Source organism: Chionomys nivalis, chromosome 4 (genome assembly GCF_950005125.1).
Source record: "Chionomys nivalis chromosome 4, mChiNiv1.1, whole genome shotgun sequence".
Lineage (NCBI taxonomy): Eukaryota > Metazoa > Chordata > Mammalia > Rodentia > Cricetidae > Chionomys > Chionomys nivalis.
Genome location: NC_080089.1, coordinates 106,054,189 through 106,072,983, shown reverse-complemented (window position 1 = coordinate 106,072,983; position 18,795 = coordinate 106,054,189). Strand labels below are relative to the sequence as shown.

At 41.1% G+C, this 18,795-nt stretch overlaps 1 protein-coding gene across 13 annotated transcripts in view; it reads right to left on the bottom strand.

Annotated features, from left to right (window-relative positions):
* Map4 (microtubule associated protein 4) overlaps positions 1 to 18,795 on the bottom strand; it is a 133,227-nt gene that overhangs the window by 41,167 nt on the left and 73,265 nt on the right. For 8 of the 13 annotated variants that reach the window (XM_057766369.1, XM_057766363.1, XM_057766367.1 and 5 more), the window contains exons 4-8: positions 13,160 to 13,282; positions 11,501 to 11,644; positions 9,800 to 9,931; positions 7,387 to 8,532; positions 5,754 to 5,867 (exon numbers count right to left, since the gene is read on the bottom strand). In XM_057766369.1, coding sequence (XP_057622352.1) covers positions 5,754 to 5,867; positions 7,387 to 8,532; positions 9,800 to 9,931; positions 11,501 to 11,644; positions 13,160 to 13,282 — 1,659 coding nt within the window. Of the gene's footprint in view, positions 1 to 2,049; positions 5,231 to 5,753; positions 5,868 to 7,386; positions 8,533 to 9,799; positions 9,932 to 11,500; positions 11,645 to 13,159; positions 13,283 to 18,795 lie in introns of all 13 variants that reach the window. The other 5 variants (XM_057766365.1, XM_057766366.1, XM_057766362.1 and 2 more) reach the window with 2 other exon arrangements.

Here is an 18,795-nt window from a genome sequence, read left to right as displayed (position 1 = left end):
AGCCACCATGTGGTTGTTGGGAATTGAACCTGGGTCCTCTAGAAGTGCAGCCAGTGCTCTTAACCGCTGAGCCATCTGTCCAGTACTGGGGTAAAAGCTTTTTTTTTTTTTTAAATATTTATTGATTTATTATGTATACAATATTCTGTGTGTATGCCTGAAGGCCAGAAGAGGGCGCCAGACTTCTTTACAGATGGTTGTGAGCCACCATGTGGTTGCTGGGAACTGAACTCAGGACCTCTGGAAGAGCAGGCAATGCTCTTAACCACTGAGCCATCTCTCCAGCCCAGGTAAAAGCTTTTTTAACTATATTCAAAAGCATCTATTGTTCTTAGAGGTAGCAATTGGTAGAATTTAGAGAAGCAGCAATAAATCTATGCAATACTCATTACACTCCCCACAGCCACTCTGCAAGGTGACTCCTTCCAACATACAACTGAGCCTGGAATGACCTGGAAGTGTCCAGAGTGCTCTGCAGGTTCTAACTAAGAACAAACCTGCTTTCTAGGATTTTCTACAAACATTGAACATTTCTTTGGAAATACTGGCTAAGTTCTCCCAAAATTTTACTTGTTACCTTGTAATCATTGACAAAACTAAAGAACTGGTCTAGAAACCAAAACTTTAAAATACGGTAGAATTCTGGAATGCTCTCTATATGTTATTCTATTTCATTTTCTGCTTTGTAAATAGAATAGCTAAGAGAAGAAAAATAAAAGCAGAAAGATGAAAATAGCATGTGTATCCTTTCTCACACCACCAAGGATTCCAATCCATGTGCTCATTCATACCCAGCACAAGCTTTCCCCACAGGAACAAGTCCACACCATGCAGAACAACAGCCTCAGGATGAAGCTTCTGTACAAGTCTAATTGGCTACTTGGCCCAGGCAACTGATGTTTTTATTGTTGTTTTAAAATTTCTCAAGTTAGTAGCTGGATCATGCAAATTGATTAATAAAACACTGTTGTTGGCAGCAAAAATCTTCAAAAGGAAGGAAATATTTCTAAATATTTTAAAACCATGATTAAATATGTACTGGGGGTGGGGTGGCAATGCAAGCACACATATTAATCTCTAAATCTTAAGAAAAAATTTCAGGGCTGGAGAGATGGCTCAGAGGTTAAGAGCATTGACTGCTCTTCCAGAGGTCCTGAGTTCAATTCCCAGCAACCACATGATGGCTCACAGCCATCTGTAACAAGATCTGGTGCCCTCTTCTGGTGTGTGGGAAGCAGAATGTTGTACACATAATTAATAAATAAATAAAAAAAAAAAAGAAAGAAAAGAAAAAAGAAAAAATTTCATCTAATTTCACTCCAATTACTTATGAAAATCTGAAAGCGCAAAACTGGGAGGAATTTTACCATCATAGGTGAAGTTTGGTGAACATAGGCTATGCCCCAAACTCTAGTCCACAATCACATATTGGCCAGGGGTAGTTGCAGCAGCAAAACTAGTAAAACCAGTCTCTCCTGATATCTTGAGATCATTTCCCACTGCTGGAACCTGAGGTCTGTGCCTGCCAATGTAATAACTACTAGTAAAGAAGGCTTATCATTTTCATTTGAATTTAAAGCAATTTGGATATTTACTCCCACTAGCTTGCCCTATTTGTATATTAAAAACGAAAAAATAAAAAATAAAGCTGTTTAAAATAATCAGCCAGATTTTTTTCTCCTGTAAATACCTACACCAAATAATGATTGATACTTTGCCTAATAAACTTTACACATAGGATGTGCAATATAAAGAGGATTCCTAAAAAATAGAAAATAAAAATAAATAAAAAAAATAAAAATAAAGAGGATTGCTATGTTCCTCTACAACATTCCATAAATCTCAAGATTCAATGGTGCATTAAAAAGGCATGCAACCGAGTCTCCAGTCTCCTCTAGCTGAACACAGGCACGCCTTAGCTGGGGGGGGGGGGTTCATGCCAGCAAAGCAATGCTCAACAAGGATGGTTAGAGTCTAAATGGAACCAAGGCACAGGCTGTTTGCTATGGTGAGGCTGACTCAAAAACCAAAGCACACACGTTTTCCCACGGCAAGGTCATACCACTGGACTTGAGCAGCTTCGATTTATCTCTTTCCTGGCTTGCAGACTTTGGCAAAAGTGTGGTAAGTCCTCGAGACTTGGTGGGTCTCATGTAGCCTTTCACTGGCTCTGTCATCTTGCTTTCATCTTCCTTCTTCCTTTCACTCAACAGCTTCAGCTCAGATATGCCCATCATCTGAGGAGCTTCAATCTCGTCATCTTTGAACTGTGGAACTTGGGGATCCTTGTAAGCAGTTACTACTAATTTATCTTCACCCTCCACACTGCCACATGAGAAGTCAGACTGTTCTGTTGTTGGCACAGCAACACACTCCAATTGCCTGACTTCACAAGACAAACTGGTTTCTTTTAATTTATCCTTTTCATTTTCTGGAGGCAAGAGAATGGTATCTACCTTCTTACCTAAACTATCTGAGCCCTTGGAATCTCTCTCATTTTGGTCCTCAGACAAACTAAATTTCGGTGTTTTACTTCTCAGAGGGTTGGGGTTTTGAACTGGGGCAGGGTGTTTCTCAGTTCTCTTCTCTTCCTTCACTAGAGATGCTGGCAAACCAGCACTACCTGCATGTGCTTCTAGGCCTCTCAGCTCTCGTGGCAGGTTCTGGCTTTCTGTGGGCACACTAGGCGGGACGTGCCCTTCAACTGGCTCTGTGGCAGGCCCTGCTGAATGCTCAGAGGACCCGTGCTGCTCTGGCTCTGATTCTCCTGCCTCATGCCTTTCGGGGATTACCCCTATTTCATTCTTCCCGCAATCTGAAAACTCGCCATTGTTCTTAAGAGAATGGTCTCCATGACTGTTAGACTTTCCTTGGGCTCCTGTAGAAGTCCCAGGAACTCCTTCAGTGCTAGCAGAGGGCACAGCAGCAGAGGGAGCTTTGTATCTTTCTTGACCTGGGACTCCATCTTTGCTGTAAGTATCCTGTACTAATAAGCTGGAGTTCTGGGCTAGGAATCTCTCCTGCCCACTTTTTCTGGAGGTGTCAGGGAAAGAATCATCTTCCTTTACTACTTGAGGAGTAGGGCAGGGCAGTGTTTCACAGCCTGCTGATTCCATTACCTCTGGAGGAGCTGACTTACTCATCAGCCCTGTTGGTGTTATCCCAGAAGTAAAGGTAATATTTCTATTTTCATCCATATACCCCATTCCTTCAGTTCTACAGTTTGCTGTGGTTTCCATGGGAATGTGTATTTTTGTTGTATCTGTCTTAATCTCCAAAATGTGCTTCTCGGGAAAACTATTTTTAACTTTTTTACACTTCCCATCATTGCTCCTTTTATTAGGTTTGTCAGCCACTGCAGTGTGTCCCTTGGCTACACGTGTCTTGTTTTCCTCGGGTTCTTTTGAGGGAACAAATCCTGCCCCACAGATTGGGTCTTGGGGGCTCCCATCTGATACCTTGGCAGCTGGTTCAATAGTAACAATAGAACCTTGGACTGAGTTTGTCTTATTTCCCACAAGAGCCCCAGGTTCAACAGAATTAGACTCAACATTCTTACTCTTTTTGTCGGCAACTTCCACTGTGGATGTGTGAGATGTGTGTGAGAACAAAGAATCGTGTACTTTAGGGAAAGTCTGGCCTAACTCCCTGTGGTTAAGGGCTATATCACCATCATCACTCTCCTTTAGACAAGGCGGGCAGATGACTTCCTCCTTGTCCTCCATTTTGCGAGGCTGTACAGGGTAATTATTTTTAAACTTTTTGTTTTTGCCTTCATTGTCTCTCTTTTTGGTCTTTGCGGAAATCCAGGGAGTTGACTCATAATCCATCCCAGGACACCTCCCTTCCTTGCTCTGGTTTTTAACCTCAGCTCTTCTTTCTGAACTAGCCTCCGAAGTCTGAGTCAAGCTTGACCCAGTTTCCATAGAAATCAATGGCTGTACGGTGCTTCCCACACCAGCATCAGCCATGTCTTCGGACACCCTCACCACTGACTCAGTGAGATCAGAAATAGCCTCTGGTTGCTCTGAGGAATCCAAGCCTAGCCCTCTTCTTGGAGCCTCAATACTCACTATTTTAGGTTCAGGGACTGGCTCATGTGGCATAGTAACAGCTCTCTGCTCCTTCACACTGTTCGGAAGGAATGACACCTCAGATTTGTTTCCTAACTTCCCAGAGCCTTCTTTGACTTTCCCAGGACCCCTTCCCTTTCTGTTTTTGCTGTCACCTATCTTTCTCTTAAATGGCTCAGTCTCTAGCACAGGAGCCTGAATTAACTCTTGGTCTTTCAGCTCCTTAGAAGCAGACAGGCTGGTTGTTTCTTTCTGCTGAGGGGATGTCTCTGGTTTTAGTTCTCTAACATCATCAGCTCCAGCAGCAAACCCCTGCACTTCACTCATTTGACTTTCCCCACTCCCTTCTTTTAGATGGTCTTTTGACGGACTGTGCTCTGTTGAAGTGAGGGTCAAATTTGATAGTACTTTTTCTGTTGTAGGTTCTGAAACTCTATCCATAATCTCTTGACCCACTATGGGGGAACAACTTCCTAGCCGAGTTGCTCCTTTGTGTGCAGCACTGCCCATTGGAGACCCTTCAAAACTGGATGGGTCCACCGCCCTGCTCGCATCTTGATTCTCTGGCACTGAGCTGATCCCTCTGTGGTTTTCCTCTACTCTCAGCTTGAGCTGAGCATTTACAACAGTCTCTGTAGGTTTTTCTGGACATGAAGTAATGCTGTGACTTTCCGCACAGTCAAATTTCAAAACTTCTCTGGCTACAAGGCCATATTCTGTGCCCACAGTAGTTGGTTGGCCAGGATCAACATCTGACTTCAAGGGCCCAAGAACAGGATGATCTTTGGGCTTGTCTGCATTGTGATCCCAAGGTCCCCCAGCTCGTGACTGAGGATATCTCTTTTGCTTTGATTTCTTTTTCTTTTTCCTCATTATCATAGGCATGTTTTCTATATCCCTGGCCTCCCTGCCATGATCTCTCTGGGACACTAGGGATTCAGCATAAATACTTTTCCTTTGGTTCCCATGCTCACCACAAGAAGATGAACCAGAGAACAAACCCAACTCAGGCAAAGGGTAGGGGCCCAGCCTAGGATCAGGAGTCTTCCATGAAAGAGAACCTTCCAGCAGCTCAGGAGGGACCCTGGCAGGCCTGGCCTGGGCTGGCCTGCGGTCACCGGGTCTGTAAACGTGTTTACCTCGTGAAGGAGAGGTACCTGTAATACACGAATTTGGCTAAAATTCTAAACAACAAATGTCTTATCATCATTTCTAAACAGAAAATTTGTTTAGTGATTCATTTAAGTGGTCTATGTTCATGGCATTCATTCATAAATCTTTTATCTAAATCATTTTCATCCTTAGTTGGAGCAATCAAAGATCATTACCTTAGATCAAGAATTTTTTCAGATATATTTATAAAACATTTAAATTAAGACATTTAAAATCTTTACCTTATTGAAGTAGTTAAATAAACTGAGAAAATTTAAATAATAAGCTAAAGACCGACAGAATAGTGAACAGTTCAACTGGATCAAAACTTAGTGTCCTCAACTGACAGAACAGTAAATATGTAAGAACCTCACTTTCTGCCTAAAGAAATGGAAAGTATTGAAGAAAATTGATTTTGTAAACTGTACAGCTAATAATTACCACCACACAAACCAAATAATGCACCATCACCATCCCACCATGTGTAACTGTGGTATCTGAAGAAAGTTCAAATTATCCCCACCTTACCTGAAGAAAGTTCACAAGGATGACTGCCAGATGTTTCCTTTTGCTCTAAATCCTCTAACAGAGAACCTTCATCTATTGGCAAGTTTGATTTTTGGTCTGCAGCTTTGACTGGTTCTAAACGTAATAGTAAAATTCATGTTAAGTTTCAGAGAAACAGGATTTCAATTGTTTTTTTTTTCCATCTGCCATAAATTGGAGATGAATGTGTTTTAGAGAATTCTCCTAAAGAACAGAAAACAAGAGGAACAGTTGGAAGGCAGAGTCAAGAGGGTTCCCTTGCTTTCCTTTTTTAAAATTAAATGTGGAGGAGCATGCATGTCACAGCATGTATTTGGAGGTCAGAGAACAGCAGTTCTCAGTTGGTTCTCTCCATTCACCATATAGGTCCCAGTAACTGAACTTAGGTCACCAGATTTCACGGCTGGTGCCTTTACATAATGAAACATCTGTCTTTGTAGATAAAATAAAGCAAAAACTAAAAACAAAAGAGCTGGGCGGTGGTGGTACATGTTTTTAATCCCAGCACTTGGGAGGAAAAGGCAGGCAGAACTCTGTGAATTCAAGGCCAGCCTGGTTTACAGACTGAGTTAGTTCCAGGACTGGCTCCATAGCTTCTGAGAAATCCTGTCTCAAAACAGCCTACGCCCCCCCCCAAAACCCAAAAAACAAAAACCCCCAAAAACAAATAAAAGAAGACAAACAAAACCACCAAAACCTTTTTAAAAGACGGAAGGCATGATCCAATGGAAAGGAGATTTAATTAAGAGGAACCGAAAAGAGAGTGACGGCTAGAAAACGGCATACTTAAGGGAATGGGACTTGTCCAGTGAGGACAGGGTGGCTTTCCTTGAGAAAAGTTTACCCATAAAAACAGGAGAATACGGTGGTGGCGCACGCCTTTAATCCCAGCACTTGGGAGGCAGAGGTAGGCGGATCTCTGTGAGTTCGAGACCAGCCTGGTCTACAAGAGCTAGTTCCAGGACAGGCTCCAAAACCACAGAGAAACCCTGTCTCGAAAAACCAAAAAAAAAAAAAAAAAAAAAAAAAAACAGGAGAATAGCAGAGGTAGTGCACACACATACAAGCCACGATGGTGCTTTGTGGATCTTATTGCCTCATTTGCCAGGAAGAAAAAAAGGATGAAGTAAGCAGTGGTAGCGCACGCCTTTAATCCCAGCACTTGGGAGGCGGAGGCAGAGGCAGGCAGATCTCTGTGAGTTCGAGACCAGCCTGGTCTACAAGAGCTAGTTCCAGGACAGGCTCCAAAACCACAGAGAAACCCTGTCTCGAAAAACAAAAACAGAAAGAAAGAAAGAAAGAAAGAAAGAAAGAAAGAAAGAAAGAAAGAAAGAAAGAAAGGAAAGGAAAGGAAAGGAAAGGAAAGGAAAGGAAAGGAAAGGAAAGGAAAGGAAAGGAAAGGAAAGGAAAAGAAAAGAAAAGAAAAGAAAAGAAAAGAAAAGAAAAGAAAAACACAGAATGTGACTAGCCAGAGGAAGGGGAGGGCAAGGTCACGGACTGGAGAAATGGGAGTGGACCTGTAGAGCACCGAGGGTCCATTTCTACAGAGTTTGGCACTTGTTCCCTAGTCTATACATTAGTAGAGAGAATGCTGAAAGAAAGCAGGAGCCCATACCTGGTAGAATCATACAAGGAGGTGCTACTGACTGTCCCGTGTGCTGGACAAATTCTAACTGGGAGTCTTCATTTGGTTCTTCTTGGGTCTGTGCATTTTCCTTGTCTTTAATTTGAGCTGTTGCTACTTCTGTTTCCGAGGGTAGTGTAACATCCTTGGCTGGAGTCACACTGTTGTCCAGGGTCATCTGGGTTTCCGAAGGCCAAATGGCATCCTCAAGCAGGGGAGCCTCTGTTTCTGGAGGTAGAGACATGTCCTTGCCTAAGGCTACCTCTTTTTCTGAAAGTGGGGTCACATTGTTGAACTCAGTCACCTTTGTTTCTGTAAGTATAACCACTTCCTTGCCCAGAGGCACTTCTGATTCTGGGAATGGAGTCGTATCTCTCACCATGTCCAATTTTGTTTCAGGGGGTGGAGCTATATCCTTATTCATGGCTATTTCAGTTTCCAGAGATGGAGTCATGCCTTTAACCAGAGATCCCTCCGTTTCTAAGGGCAAAGTTACATCCTTTGTCAAGATCATCAGGGTGTCTGAGGGCAGTGCCAAGTCCTTTGCAAGGCCCACCTCTGCTTCTGATACCAGGTCCATCTCCTCAGCCGAAGGCGTTTCCACAGAGGACGCAGCATCCTTTGCCAGTGCCACCTCTATTTCTGAGGGTGGAACCATGGCCTTGACTGGTGCTAGCTCTGTTTCTTTGGGAAGAACCACATCCTCAGATGGTACCAAGTCCCTTTTTATTGGAAGTGCCATCTCTGTTTCTTTGGGCAGTGTCACATCCTTGCCTGGGACCATTTCAATTTCTGTAGGAGGTGCCACATCCTTGGTCAAAGATACATCTGCTTCTGTCGGCCCCTTAATTGGGGCCACCTCTGTTTCTACATGCAGTTCCATGTCCTCAGCCAGGAACATATCTGATTCAATGGATGGTTGTGTAACATCTGACAGAATCACATCTGGTTTGGTGTTCTCTTCTGGGTCTTTAGAAAATGTCACTGCTGTTTCTGTGCCTGGTGTCATGTCTGTGGATGGAGATACCTCTGCTTCTCGAGATGGCACCGCAGTCGTCATCTCTTCTGCCATCATTTCCAGTGCTTCAGTTGGCAGCTGCTCTTTTACTGATTCCACTTCTATTTCCTTGGATAGCTCTAAGAAAATTAATTAAAAAAAATTTAGAACCCAGCAGGGCTAGAGAGATGGGTGAGAGGTTAAGAGCACTGTCTGGATCTTTTAGAGGACCTAGTTTTAATTCCCAGCACCCATATGGCAGTCTGTAACTGTCTACACCAGATATACATGCAGGCAAACTATCAAAACACATAAAATAAAAACAAATTCAAAAAGAAAAAAGAAAAAAATCTTTTTTTAAAAAAAATACAGTCTAGCATTAACTACTCATAGCCCTGAATTTAAATATTACTTTCTGGCTACACAAAGAAACCTTGTCTCTAAATAATCCAAAAAATTTGCTGCTGACATTCTTCAGCTTTGGGTTAATTGTTGATTTTTGAACACTTATTTAATTTGGTGCTGTAGTTACAAGCCTCCCCATGTATGTGTTACATCAAATGCTGGTCCTTTTGCAAAAACACCAAGTGTTCTTCATACACGAGCCACCTCATTGAAAAGGTTAAAGTAAATTGTTACCAGGCAAAAGAGTTAACACTATAGTCTAGTGGCACCAGGAACATATATTTATTGGCCACTTTCTAGTGGATATCTACTGAAGAGATGTCTCAGCAGTTAAGAGCAATGACTGCTCTTCCTGAAGACACAGGCTCTATTTCCAGCACCCACATGGTGGCTCAAAAGCATCTGCATCTCCAGTTCCACGGGTGCTTTTTCATGGCCTCTGTGGGCACCAGGCACACATATGGTACACTTTCATATAAAGAGACAAAACAGCCACACCCAGGAAAAAAAAACCTTTTTTTAAGTTATGAAAAAAATTAAATGAAAACTACTTAGGGAACAAGAAATACTTGGTTTTTTATGAATATCAAATTAATATTAATTAAGAAGCATCAGAGTTAATGTATGCTATCTATCTTTGACAACTCAATATTTAAAAGATAAAACGATGCTGAAGACAAGTCATTATTCCTTGGCCTTTTGGCTATGATCAAGTGTACGAAGAATATAAAATGTAGGGTAGAAACAGTCAAGAGAGAAAATACATATGTAAATAAAAGGACAGTTATATAATCGATAAACCAATCATAAAGTTTGAGGCCAGCCTGATCTACATAGTGACTTCCAACTCAGGAAGGATTCTATAGTGAGACCCTATCTCAGACAGAAAGAAGGGGGAAAAGTTTGTTTACCTGTATCTGCTATACGCTGCTGAGAAAGTGAATGCTTTGTGATTACTGGTGCCATAACCAATAACTGACAGAGTAGCTCTTATTAATTTACCTGCTGCGGGCTGAAGGCTTTCTATAACTTCTGGAGAAACGAAGGACTCTGAGTGTGGAGAATTTGAGGCTTCCACAGACCACTCCTGAGATACAACGGCTGTGGGAGCAAATGAGTCACCGGGAAGCATACCTAATTTTAAAACACAGTTTTTAAATGCGGTCATCAATGGAGGAGGAAAGGCAGTTGCCAGCTTAAATCAGTAACGTGTTGTCAAGAAGACACGAACTCAACGACCAATAAAAGCAGAGGTTTTTATTGGTCTCTGGCACTCTTTAGTTCTGGGTTAATTGTTGATTTTTAAAGACTTAATTTGGTGTTGTAGTTATAAGCCTCCCCATGAGGGTGCTACATCACACTCTGGTCCTTTGCAAGCACTCTATACTATAGCCTAGTAGCACCGGGGACAAATATTTATCGGTTACTTTCTACTAGATGTCATTAAGATTTAGAATACTGAAGACTGAGCACTACAAAACATCAACTTCAATGGAATATAGTGGATAGCAAATTACTGTGAGCCTTTATTCACAAATATAACAGGATTGGAATCTGACTTTATAAAAACGCTTAATAAATTATTAGCAAGTTGATAAATACAAGGATTATGTTCTTCTATGTCAGACATGAGATTTAATATCAGATGTTTCCAGCTATTACCCATGATTAAATTTCTCTCTCTTTTTTTTTCTTTCTCTTTTTGGAAACAAAATCTCACTGTTTTATAGGTTATCCTTAATCTCCTGAGCTTAGGTGATCCTCCTGCTCAATAGTGGGTGCTACAGGCATATACCACCACATCCACAAAGACTGCACATCAAATAACAAAGGCTATGGTATGGACTAATTGCTACAGGAATGCAACAAGAACTTTTGAGAATTAGATTATCACAAAAGGCTTCAGAGAAGCAGGAGCAGAAAAAGAGGACAGTATATATTAAGGATTAAGAGACCTCTTAGCAGCTGGGAAGTAGTGGTATACACCTTTAACCCCAGCACTCAGGAAGCAGAGATAGGTTAATCTCTGGGTTTGACGGCAGCCTGGTCTACAAAGTGAGTTCTATGACAGCCAGGGCAACACAGAGAAACCACGTCTCAAAAAATCAAGAGCCTCATTAGCACGGAAAGCAAAAAGACACCAACAAGACAAGAACCTGCTGAACTATGCTATCAATCTTATTCAAACAGTTGGACGAAGGTTTTTGATTTTGCTTTTTGTTTTGTTTTTCGAGACAGGATTTCTTTTGAAAACCTTGGCTGTCCTGAAACTTACTCTGCAGATCAGGGAGGCCTATTACTCAACAGATTCACCTGCCTCTGCCTCCCAAGTGCTGGGATTAATGGCATGTGCCACCACCGCCTGGCTCCCTTTCTGTTTTTCAGTTCAAGATATTATGTAATATGGTATTTGAAAGCTCTCTCTTAGCTCCATGAATACTGTATGTGTGTTTACTGGTGCCATTATACACATACAAACACAAATTTCATTTTTCATAATTTCACATTAGTCCAGGTGTGACGGCCCCAAGTCACTGGGATGTGGAGAGGACAGACTCAGGATTCCAAGGCTGTCCTTGGTTGCATAGCTAAAGCCAGCCTAAGCTCATTTCTTATGTAGAACTTACATCAAAATTTTAATTTTTTCTCTTAATCATTTGCCATTTATTGTATGGATCTCTGTACAATGAATAACTGACAGACCTGACGTGACGACTCCAGTTGGAAGCGTACCGTGACTGTCTCCCAGGGGGTCGCTTTGCCCTCTAAATGCTGAAGCACTTGTGGACCCGCTGGAGACAAAGAGCAGATCTGCCAGGTCACCATCATGGTGCACCTTAAAGGGACCTAAAATGAAACAGAATCAAAGAGACATACAGAGTAAATGCAATTAGAAAGATTACCTTTTATTTCCTATGAATGCCGATTTGTTATATTTGCATTGCCAATAGTAAATTAAATAATATGACTATCTATCTGACAATGACATTAAGTATTCACTAATTTGTTATAACAAAATATAATCCATTATTCTCTTAAAATGTGATTATCTAGGAGAACCAGCAAACATAAAACCTCATGAAAGAACACAATACTCCACTTTAGAATTCTAAGGTGTACAGAGGAAACTAAAATTTCAATATGCTAACAGACATTTTTAAAGTACTTTTTTAAAAAAAAAAAAAACAAAAAGAAAATAGGAACTAAGGAAATAGCTTTGTAAATAAAGTGTTGGCCATAAAAGCATCAATACCTGAGTTATCCTCAGCCCCCATAAAAATAAAGCCTGGTATGATAATTTTAGTGCTGGAGACACAAATACACATAAATACATAAACACACAAAAATTAAAAACCAGGGCTGGAGAGATGGCTCAGTGGTTAAGAGCACTGGCTATTCTTCCAGAGGACCTGGGTTTCAATTCCCAGCACCCACATGACAGCTAACAACTGCCTGTAACAACTCCAGTTTTTGGGGATCTGACACACCTTCATACCAATCCACATAAAATAAAATAAAGTTAACTAAATTATTAAAAGAAAAAGAATGTAATGCAAATTTCTAGTTCTTTAAAAAATATATCAAAAACCAAATAATAAACTGTATGCTGGGCATTGAAGATACTGTCTGTAATCCCAACACTCTTAACTTCAAGGCCAATGAGCTACACAATGAGATCCTGTCTCAAAAAAAAGCAAACCAAACAAACTCAGCTATAACATTATCTGTAGAACAAGAGCAAACAAAACATTTCTCTTCTCTTGTGGGCATTGTGAAGAATACTGCATTTCAAATGCTTGCTGAGATCAGTAGTGAATGCTTTAATCCCAGCGTTCCAGGCCAGTAGGTAAATATAGTGAGCTATCTATCTTTAAAAATAACATCTTGGAACTAGAAGACAACTTTTGAGAGCCACTTCTCTGGCATAAAAGAAGCACTGCTCTTAATGCAGCAATTTCTTTGGGAAAAATTAGGGTGCTAAGGGATTCCTGAAGCTTTAGCTTTTAATGTACATGAATGTGAGACAGTTTATTGGTAATCGATTTTGAAAAGATTAAAAAAAAACTACAGGGACCTAAGTGCTTTTGAAGAAAGGATAAATAAACTAGGTGTGGCCGACCCACCCCTGAATGGCTGAAGGGCTGAGGTAGGAGAATTGCTGCTGTGAGACTACATATAGGGAGAGACCTATTTCACACAGAAAGAGAAAATAGAGGATAAAGATAAAGGTCCAAGCGAATGTTTATGGAAAATAATGATACTTTGATCATGACTTACTGAACTATTTTGAAGCTAAAATGCTACAGTCTTGTCACCTACCTCACAGTTCACATTTAGCAGTCAAAAACAGCCTGCACTTACCAGCCTGGTTAGTACCTAACACTTGCTGAGGCTGGGAACAAAAGCTTGCATCTTGTGGCCAGTTCTGGCTGTTCTGATATTCCTGGTAGGCCATTTTCTCTTCAAGGAAGTCAGTAGGAGATCCTTAAGATACAAACACAAAATAAATTACAAGACATCACTGTTTCTAATCTGTAAGCATTTACAAGTTACAGATAGAACAATATAACACAGGCATATCTAATAAACCTAATAAACACCTTTGAAGCGGGGAGTTGTTTGCTGTGTTTCTGAGACAGGTTTCTCATTATTTAGCCCTGGTTGGCCTCAAACTTAACTGCCTATGTCCGCTACCAAGCCCAGAAAGGAGGAAAAATGTGCTTTAAAACTAGAAGGAAATGTAAAGGTCAAAACCGAAAAATTCAATATTAAGAAGGTAATTCTTGGGCAAGCAAGATAGCTGAGTAGCAAAGATACCTGCTAGCAAGCCTCATGACCTAAGTTCAATTCCCAGGACCCACATGGGAGGAGGAAAAACCAACTTCTTCAGGTTGTTGACTAACTGACTTCTACATGTGCACCATGTACTTGCTCCCAAACACACATACACACACAGAAGTTTAAACAAATAAATAAAGGCAATTATCAAGCTAAGTAACAAATTCAAGGCAATTTTTAAAATTTTGGCCTTCTGGCTAAAATTAAGTTTAGATTCAAAACAAAATTTAAAATCATGTAAGTTTTGAGGGCTGGAGAGATAGCTCAGAGGTTAATAGAACTGACCGCTGTTCCAGAAGTCCTGAGTTCAATTCCCAGCAACCACATGATGGCTCACTCCTATCTATGAGTTCTGGTGCCCAGAACACTATATACATAATAAATAATTTAAAAAAAAAAAAGAGTCTTGGGCTGGAGAGATGGCTCAGAGGTTAAGGGCATTGCCTGCTCTTCCAAAGGTTCTGAGTTCAATTCCCAGCAACCACATGGTGGCTCACAACCATCTGTAATGAGGTTTGGTGCCCTCTTCTGGCCTGCGGGCATACACACAGACAGAATATTGTATACATAATAAATAAATATTTAAAAAAAACAAACAAAAAAAAGAGTCTTAGAAAACAACAATTTAAAAAATAAAGAAAAGTCAGAAAACATTTTCAAAAAAAAATCATGTAAGTTTTGAAAAGCTGTCCATTCCATAATCTATACAGAAGTTGAAGTAAAAAAGTATAACCAACACGATTTTGGAGTCAGACGCGCTACCGTTGCGCAACGAGGTCCTAACCAACACGATTTTGAAGAAAAAAATAAGTGCAAGGGCTTATACTACCTGATTTCCAAAGTCAGTATAAGCTCATCGACTCTCTTTGGTACTGATCACACACTTAAGGGCTCCAACCCTGTGCCTGACATAAAGCAAGCACTCAAATGCTGTTACACAGAAAAGAGTTCAGAAGAAAAAAACAAAACAAAAACTTCTATTAAGAGTCAATTGGCGCCTGGCAGTAAGGGCACCTGCCTTTAATCCCAGCATTCTGGGAGGCAGTGAGTTCAAGGCCAACCTGGTCTACAAGGTGAGTTCCAAAACGGTCAGGGCTGTTACACACAGAAACACTGTCAAGAAAAGTGTCAACTGGACTATCCTAGCACTTGCGAGACCAAGGCAGCTTGATCCTGGTGAGTTTGAGAATGGACTGATCTATATAGCAAGTTCCAGTAGAGCCAGGGCTACATAATGAGTCCTCATCTCCAGGAGGAAAAAGAGGATAGAGAGGGATCCAATGGGTTTCATCAAAGATACCAACATAAGTAAACAGTATAAGGAGGGGACTGAGAGACAGAGTTTCTCTCTATGTGGCCTTGGCTGGGTGGACTGCAGGTCCTGGATGTCAACCACCTTGACCATGGACTTGCTTTCTGAACACTGTAGTCCCAAGTATGACCCACCATTCCCAAGTGACTGTAATCACAAGTATGGCCCACCTATAATTCCAACTCTGACACCTTGAGTCTCTGTGGGCATCTGTACTCATATACAAATACTCACACTTAATCCTAGCATTCAGAAGGCAGAGGCAGGCAGAGCTCACATGAGTTCAAGGCCAGCCTGATCCAAACATCAAATTCCAGGTCAGCCAGGATTACAAAGTAAGACTTTGTCTCAAGAAATAAATATCTAAAAATTAAAAGTTATGATCACTAAGACTGACAATACAAGAAGATTTTAATGTTTCAGAAATCTGGAAACTTTCTGTTAAGAATATAAAATGGCCCAGGTGGTGGGGCACGCCTTTAATCTTAGTACTTGGGAGGCAGAGGCGGCAGATCTCTGAGTTCTAGGCTACATAAAGAAACCCTGTGGGGGAGGAGGGAAGTAAAATGGCACAGGCAAATTCAGAATGTTTGCTTGTTCCTTCTGTTTATTTAAGTATTTATTTGTGCACATCTGAGTGAGAAAATATGAGTTTATGTGTGGAGGTTGGACGGCAATTTAATAGTCTGTTCTCTCCTTGTACCACATGGGTCCTGGGTATTGAACTCAAGCTTGGCAGCATTTAAACCTGCTGAGCCATCTTGCCTAACTTCTTATCATCATTTAAATAATATCTTTATTGAGGTGTAATTCACATCAGTGAAATTCATTCTTTTTAAATGTAGGATTGAGGGGGATTGGTATGTTGAAAGAGATGTGTCAGATCTTACTTTGGAACATTTTCTTCATTCTCAAAGAGAAATTTTGAGAAGGCCTTTGCCTTCATCTGGGGGCTGGAGAGATGGCTCAGAGGTTAAGAGCACTGACTGTTCTTCCAGAGGTCCTGAGTTCAATTCCCAGCAACCACATGGTGGCAAGGCGTAAGTCACAAACAATCCCACACCAGTTTGGAATTATGATTAATAGAATGGTTATTTATTTAAAGGGGAAAAAACTTACAGATCACCGTCCCAGACAACAGCCCTCTGCGCAATCAGGAAGGGAGTCTAGTCGCCGGAAGCAGAGCAGGAAGAGAGAATGAGGAGGGAAGTGGCTGCTTTTTTTTTTTTTTTAAATATTTATTTATTTATTATGTATACAATGTTCTGTCTGTGTGTATGTCTGCAGGCCAGAAGAGGGCACCAGACCTCATTACAGATGGTTGTGAGCCACCATGTGGTTGCTGGGAATTGAACTCAGGACCTTTGGAAGAGCAGGCAATGCTCTTAACCACTGAGCCATCTCTCCAGCCCCGTGGCTGCTTTTTTAAAGGGAGACAGACCATGCCCCAATGGGCTGGTATCTCAGCGGCTATGGGCTGGTATCTCAGCAGCTATTGGCTGGAGGAGCGGAAGGACCTCCCGCAACCCCTCTGGCCTCCTGAACACATGTACACACGTACACACACACACACTCTCTCTCTTAAAAGTATATTATTTTTTTTTCTGTCCTCTTTACTTTGTTGTTTAGATCTGCAACTTCCTGTAAACAAACAAAGTTGAGTATCTTTGGTGCAAAACAATGGGTTTCATTGTGACATTATTATGTACATTCACAACATACTTTGGTCACCTCTTGTATCTATCTCTTCTCAAATACCTCTTGCATTACTTTCATGTTTATGTATCTTCCGTAGAGTCCGAATATACTAGAGAACACATTTCTTTCCATGATTTGTGGAGCCTATTTTATTTACATGATGATTTCCAGTTCTACCCATTTCCTGCAAACATGATTTCATTGTTTTTTATGGCTGGATAATGCTTGTGTTAAACCTTCTTTATTCATTTGTCAATGATCACCTAGGATGGTTTCGTATCTTGGCTATTATGAATCGAAATGTCATAAACACAGGTATTCAAGGGTCTCTACTGTATGATGAAGACTTGTAAAGTGGAGAAGCAGGTACACTTTCCTCACACTTTCTGGAGATGACACCACATTCAAGTATGGTTACTAGGCTATTTCTTTCCAGAAGCGAACAGCAGACAGCCTGAAGTAGCTCTCGGGAGCCTCATTCAGAGCAGGCAGCCTACAGCTACCGGTGTTACTAATGAGCAGCTCTAGCAGAAACTCACTCCCACATCTTCAGCAGACACTGCTGACCTAGATTCTGTTCTGAAAACTCCTCAGCTAAGCAGGCAAACTCCCCTGCAGGAACAATGGCATTTGGACTAAATTTAACTTTTTTTCCTTTCCGTTTTTTTTTTTTTAAAAAAGATTTATTTATGTAAGTGCTCTGCTTGCATGTGCTGCCAGTGTGCCAGAAGAGCACAGCAGAGAGAAGAGGGCATCAGGTCCCATCACAGGTCCTTGGACCGTGAGGTTGCTGGTGATTGAGCTCAGGATTTCTGGAAGAGCAGTCTTAAGCACTGAGCCATTGTCTCCAGTCCTTATTTTTGTTTTTTAAAGACAACATCTCACTCTACAGTCAGGTTGGTTTCAAACTCTTACAAATCCCTACCTCAGGACCACTGAATATGGCTGGGATTATAGATGTGAGCTTTCATGTCTAGCTTTTGGGCTTTTGTTTTTATCAACAGAATTGTAATCTACTCAGAGCCTATTTTATTAAAAGGATGAAATGTAATTCTATTCATAAGGAAATGGAAATGACATTATCCCCATCACTAATCACCTGTAGAAACCTTGTTTCTGCCCCCCCCCCCCCACCTTAGGTGCAGTTCTGGTGCACAGCTTTAATCCCAACACTCAGACACAAAGGTGGGCGATCTCTAGTTCAAGGTCAGCCTGGTCTGTGGAGTTCCAGGATAGTCAAGGTTACACAGAGAAACCCTGTCTCAAAAGAAAACAAAACAAAGAAATCTTGTTTTTCTAGTTAAGTAAACTGGCTGGGGTCCGTAAGATGGCTTAATAGGTAAAGGCACTTAGAGCGCAACCCTGGTGATCTGACTGGGTAGAGTTCCAGAAGACAAGTAAAGGTAGAGAATTAACTTCATAAAGCTGTCCTCTGACCTCCACACATGTGCTGTGACACTCGCTCCGCACCCCCATGCACAGACAATAGTAATATTAAGACTGTTTTAAAAAGGGCTGAAGAGGTAACTTGGTGGTTGAGAGCAGTTACTGCTCTTACAAAGGACCAGATTTAGTTCCCAGCACCCACATACATGACAGCTGTCTGTAATTCCGGCTCCAAGGGATCCGAGACCTCTTCTAATCACCTCTGCTAGGAATAAAAGTATGCACCACCACTTTTAGTTTAGACCCTAGGTTTTCATTTAATAGCACAAAAACTTCACTGCTATGTTTCATATACATGTTGTTAATAACCGCTAAAAAATTACTACTTGTCAAGCTCTCATACCAAATATACAGTTAGTTATCTGGAGGGGGTGTCCAATACTCCATTTCCAATGTATTTAATATGTGTGAAACAGATTTCCTTCACGTACTTAACCCAAATGACACATGATGACAAACTGAACGCAGTACCTATCACATCTTACCAGGTACCTAACTGGTGTCCAGAAAATGATGTTAAATGAATAATTACAAATAATTGTAATTTCCAGGGGATTTTTTTTAACCTGGAGATAATGCTGACAGATTATTTATTTAACTTTATTTTATGTGCATTAGTTTTACGTGCATTGGTGTGAAGGTGTCTGATCCCCTGGAACCGGAGTTACAGACAATTGTGAGCTGCCATGTGGGTGCTGATGGG